General features: G+C 63.4%; 1 protein-coding gene across 1 annotated transcript in view; it reads right to left on the bottom strand.

Moving 5' to 3' along the window:
• Window positions 1-5,130, bottom strand: part of ZMYM3 (zinc finger MYM-type containing 3) — a 13,064-nt gene extending 7,934 nt beyond the window's left edge. Inside the window, exons 1-10 of the mRNA XM_006908536.3 lie at window positions 4,255-5,130; window positions 3,270-3,313; window positions 2,965-3,031; window positions 2,335-2,629; window positions 1,908-2,085; window positions 1,331-1,549; window positions 883-1,033; window positions 507-622; window positions 230-316; window positions 1-107 (exon numbers count right to left, since the gene is read on the bottom strand). Of these exons, the coding sequence (XP_006908598.1) occupies window positions 1-107; window positions 230-316; window positions 507-622; window positions 883-1,033; window positions 1,331-1,549; window positions 1,908-2,085; window positions 2,335-2,629; window positions 2,965-3,031; window positions 3,270-3,313; window positions 4,255-4,918 (1,928 nt within the window). The 5' untranslated portion in view covers window positions 4,919-5,130. The remainder of the gene's footprint in view (window positions 108-229; window positions 317-506; window positions 623-882; window positions 1,034-1,330; window positions 1,550-1,907; window positions 2,086-2,334; window positions 2,630-2,964; window positions 3,032-3,269; window positions 3,314-4,254) is intronic.
• Between the last annotated feature and the right edge of the window lie 124 nt (window positions 5,131-5,254).

The raw sequence follows: 5,254 nt of genomic DNA on the forward strand, positions 1-5,254 counted from the left end.
TCGTGCAGGAGCTTCTCCTGCCGGCAGTGCTCGCACTGGGACACCACACCCCGAAGCCGCTTGAAGTCCTCGCAGCAATCCCGGCAGCAGAACTGGAACACCTGGTCCTGGGGGCACAGGCGGGGAGGGGAGAGCCGTGACATCCGAACCTGGCCGCAGCCCAGTGCGAGGACCCCATCAGACAGACGTCTGCTCCTGTGGCAAGATGTGGGCAGGGGAGGGGTCTTACCTGCCAGTCCAAGACCTCAGGCTTGCCACTGAAGAGGCTGTGGCAGTAGTGACAGCTCAGATGAATGCCCCCCTCAGGGCTTGTGCGCTGGAGGGAAGGAAGACAAGTCAGGGAGGGGCGAGATGTGTGTGGCTGCGGCGGGCGGCGGGCGGCGGCGCAGGGGGAGAGGAAGTCGGGCTCGTTATTTGCTGTGCCCAGGCCCAGGCCTACCTACCCCCATTCTCTCGCCCTCTCTACGGCGCCACACCCCTTAGCCCTCGTCCAGGGTCTGAAGTACCTGGAACTTGGTCCAGCAGCTGGGGCTGCAGAACTGGTAGACTGTGCGATCAACCTTGTTGTAGTAACAGGGGTCAGAGAGGCTGCGGCGGCAGAAGCTGCAGGGTCGGGGAGGGCCTGGGGTATAGACAGAGAGGGAGGAAGGGCGAGAGGGGGCAGGAAGGGAGAGGAAGGGCGAGAGAAGAGAGAGAGGGAGAGAGGGAGAAGGAGGGAGAGAGCACACAGAAGGTGTAAGGCGATGCAGAGCTGGAACAGGAAGTCCACGGGAAGACGTGGCTGGGTCGAGGTCAGGCAGCAGGGGTTACTTTAGAAGAGGGGAGTTCGGGGGGTAGAAGGGAGGCCAGCAGGGGTCTCAGAGAAGAGGGCTTTGCACCTACCAGTGAGCCCTGCCTGCTTCACTTTGTAAGAGGTGGTACAGCAGAGGGAACAGAACAAGCTCGTCTTGCCATTACGATCCACATGTGATAGCATCTCAAAGTTCTTACACAGGGTCTTGCACCAGACACATGGGTACACACGTGTGTTTTTCTGTGAGGATGGGGAAGGAGAGGCTGAGGCTGGATTTGTCCCTTCGCTTTTATTTTTAAAATTTTTAAAACATGAAATATTTCGAGCATACAAAAAAGTATAGATGATGATGTAACAAAGACCTGTGCATCCACCAGCCAGCTTCAAAAATAAAACATAACAGATACAATCGAAACCCCCTTTATTCGCTTTATTCCTCCCAGCCCTCGCCCCGTCAGGCACCTTTATTCGTCACCCGAGAACCGCGAGCCGCGCCCCCTTCCACAGCCCTCTAGCGCACTACTCCCTCGGCCCCACCTTCTTGTACGCCCCCAAGCAGCTCGTGTTGCAGAAGCGCTTCTGCTGGCCCTCGTGGAACAGCAGCTCGGGGCCAGGGCTCCCGGTCTTGGTGTAGATGTAAGCCCCGCACTGGTCGCAGCAGTTGGTTTTCAGTCCCTTGTTGGCCCGGAATTTGGAGAAGCAGGAGTCGCTGCACAGCCGGTGCACCACGCTGCCATTGCTGACCTCGTGCAGGACCTGCCACACACACACGCGCACACCCTGAGCCGGGGCCTGGCCACCGCCACCCACCCCGATGCGAGGACAGCCCTCCCCACCTCGCCCTAGAACTTCGCAGCACACAGTGCGCCCAGGGCCCCCCCAACCTGCACATCGGGCTGCCGACTTGATGGTGAGGTCCCGGGAGGCAAGGAAGGCCGGCTGCACACATCCTGGAGAAGCTCTATCCTTGATAGGCTCCCTGCCTATCACCGACATGGCCGCCTTGCGCCCCCACCCCGCCTGCGCAGGGCCTGGCCCCTGCAGCCCCGGGATGGCGGGGGGCGGGCCGGGGCCGGCCAGGCTCCGTGATCAGCGCGCCCTCCAGCTTCCTCACCTCTCCGGTCTTCTGGCAAATGCTGCAGCGAGTGGCATCGGCGGGGTCCCCGGACTGGGGGATCGGGCGCTGCTGCTGGGCCTCATACAGGGAGAGGCAGACGGACGTGCAGAACTCATGGAAGGAGCCCCCGGACCCTGTCTGCGCCACCACCGAGTCCTTGGTGTTCCAGATCTCCCTGCGGGCGGGAACCCGTCTGAACGTCACTCAGTCGCACCCTCTCATTCCCTCGGCCCCCGCCTCTCCCCTGGGATCCTCGGCCGCAGGGCCGAAGGCTCTCAGACCCCTACCCACAATGCCGCCTCCCGGTCCCGTTGCGCCGGGCTCTTGCCAACAGTCTCGGCCTCACGCGCTCCTCCTGGCCCGACGGCCGCCCTCCCCTCGCCCCGTCCCTCGCTCCCCCGGACGCCCCCCAGCCCCCGCGTACTTCTTGCAGAAGGTACAGGTCTTTTTGCCCGAAGGCTTCTTGGAGAACGTGGTCAGACAGGACGAGGAGCAGAAGAGCTGGGGCAGGCCCTTGCGCTGGTAGGCGGTCTGCCCCTTCTGCAGCGGCGTCCGGCAGTGCGCACATGTCATCTTGGTGCCCACCGCGGAGCGCCCGGCCCTCTGTGCCACGCTGGAGCGCAGGGACATGCGAGGAGAGCGCCGGGGCCGGAACGGCACAAAGTCCTCATCGTTGGGGTCATCTACCATGGCATCGGAGTCCTCGTCTGACACTGGAACTGCGGAGGGGGCGCGGCGTGAGGACAGGTGACCGCGCCGGCTCCCTGGCCACCCCCGGACCAGCAGGCAGCTCGGCTGCTACTGGGACCCCCCTTATTCGTGCCCGTCACACTGGTATCTGAAGCCACTGCTGTCACTGTCCCTCAGTTACTCCGTCATCAAGCGTGGAGGGGAAGGCAGGGCTCGAAGCGGGGGGCTCTTGTTTTCAGTCTCCCCCACTGCCCCTGGTTCCCATGCCAACCCAGAGCGGAGAGAGGCACTTCACACTCCGTGCGGAGCCGGGAGGTCCCACTCGTCACACGTCACACGTCACACCGCCGCAGGTCCTACTCACTGCTCTCGGTGGAATCCACAACCTCAGGTTTGGGAGGCTCTGCCCGCCTAACGCGCTCGCTTCTCTTCTGCACCTTGGAAACACGGAGGGGGACGCTGACGCCAGCTTGGGGTTTGAGGGGGCAGAGCTGGGAGGGGGGGCAGTAGGGACCCTGGGCCCGGCCCTCAGCGGGAGGGCGGAGAAGGAGGCCTCCTGAAGCTGCTCACACCACCCTCCGCAGAGTGACATCTGGGAGGGAAAATGAAGGGTCTGTCCCTCCCGGGGCTCCAGGGGAACCGGACTCCTCCAGTCCCCTCCCCCCTCACCCTCTCAGGCGGCTTCTCACTCGCCTTCCCAGGCAGGCCATCTCCTGCAAAGGAAGCAGAAAGCAGCCTACATGTCGGGCCTGCCCTCACACCCCCTGCCTGGCCCAGCGACCGCCTCCATTCCTGGGGAAGAACTTACTCAAAACTGAAAGGGAAAACTCGAGTGCCTGTGGCTTCTTGGGGCCCCTCTCAGGGTTACCTCGAGCTCTGCACTGGGGGGGGGTGCAGCCATTCTCCATGAAAAAAAATCCTACCCCCCCACCAGCTTTCTGTCCCAATCATGGGGAGTTGGGGACGGACAGGTAACACATCTTTCATTGAGAATTTATAGTTTACCGACAGAAAGCAACGCGCTCCCCCAAAGGCAGGTAGCAAGGAGAGAAGGGAGCGGTGAGGCACGGGTAGGTCCCCTGGACTCGGGTGACTATCTAAGCGCTGGGACCCTAGTCACACAGCCCGGGAGAGGCACACCACTAGGCAGGACAGGCGAGGAACAAGAGCCCGCCCTTGGCAGGCCCCAGTCCTGGCCCCTGCATCTCTGCAGGCCCCCTGAACTCACGATGCTGTTGGTGGCTCCAGAACCTAGTTCTCATTCATCAAACCCAGAAACCCCACTCTCGCCTAGAACAAAACAGCTGGAAAGAGCTTAGAACCAAGAGGCCCGTGGTCTTCCCCGAACCCCGAAGGAAGGACCCTGGCACCGAAGACCCACTAGGCTAAGAAGAAAGGAACCTCTCCCGCCCCATCCGCCCTCTCCAACCCGGCCCCCGAAACCTCACCCGTATTCCTACCCCTTCCCCAAGCCTACCTTCCTTACTCTTCCCCAGCCCCCCTTCCAAGCCCCCAACTCCTTCTGCGCACGCATCCCCCCTCTGATCGCTCCACCCTCCTCCTTCTCTCCTACTTGGTCCCCAAACACACAGCCGCCCCTCTTTATCCCCGCCCCCTCCCCAGCCTTGACTTTCCGGCTGAGCAGGCAACCTACCTGGCAAGGAAGGGTGTGCAGGGGGGCTAGGGCCCCCGGGTTGGGTCTGAGAGCTGCTGAGTCCATCCCCCAGAGTCTCTCCCACTGAAGGGCTGGGGGGGCCACTGGGGCTCTGTGGCTGCCCTTGGGGATGCTCCTCCTCCTGCCCGGGGGAGCCCCGTCTCCCAGCGCCCATGGAGGCAGTCTCCTCCTCTTCACCGTGTGGGGACTGCAGGCTTAGTGGGGACTCTGGAGCCAAAGGCTCTAGCAGCCCCTCGGGTGAGGAGGGATTGGCCCCAGCCCCCGGGTCAGGTGGCACCACCTCAGGGGTCTGACCCCCTGGTCCAGGCCCTAGGGTCTGATCTGCATCCCACGCGAGGCTGCCCTCAGGACCGTGGTCCACCGCTGGGGGCGAAGGGGCTTTATACAGCAGCCCCCCCAGCCCCAGCAGCTCAGTGGCTCCGTCCAGGACGCCAGGGCCTTTTTCCAGGCCGGCAGGGGCATCGAGCAGGTCCAGGGCTCCTGAGGATGGAGAAGGGCCGGGGGGAGCCCATCCTCGAGTGGGGGCAGTCTGGGATTCCAGTAGGTCCTCTCCAAATTCCATGTCTACTGGAAGGTCTCCAGCCAGGGGCTTCTCTGGCAGGGTCAACGGGTCAAACGGACTGGGGAAGTCACTGGGGTCCATGAGGGTGACTGGCTATGGGCTGCAGGTGAGGGCAGAAGAGGGGGCGGGAGAGGTGGTCTTCGCCAGAATTCCTTCTGATACAGGCTCTGGGACACACCCCAGCATCCACTTGGATTTCTTGGGCACAGCCCCCGCCGCGAACGACATTTCCACAGGCTTTAGCCCAAATGACCACTCCCCCCCCCACACGTCCAGCGCCCCCTGCGGGGAGAGGCGTCCCCCGCCCTGGCCCGGTGCCCACGCTCCCCGGGCAGCCGGTGGTTCCACCCGCTCGCCTGGCCCCGCCACCCCACTGCAACTCCCAGTTCCCCTCCCCCCTTACCTTTCGGCCCCCCC

Source organism: Pteropus alecto, unplaced genomic scaffold (genome assembly GCF_000325575.1).
Source record: "Pteropus alecto unplaced genomic scaffold, ASM32557v1 scaffold312, whole genome shotgun sequence".
NCBI classification, from domain to species: Eukaryota; Metazoa; Chordata; class Mammalia; order Chiroptera; family Pteropodidae; genus Pteropus; species Pteropus alecto.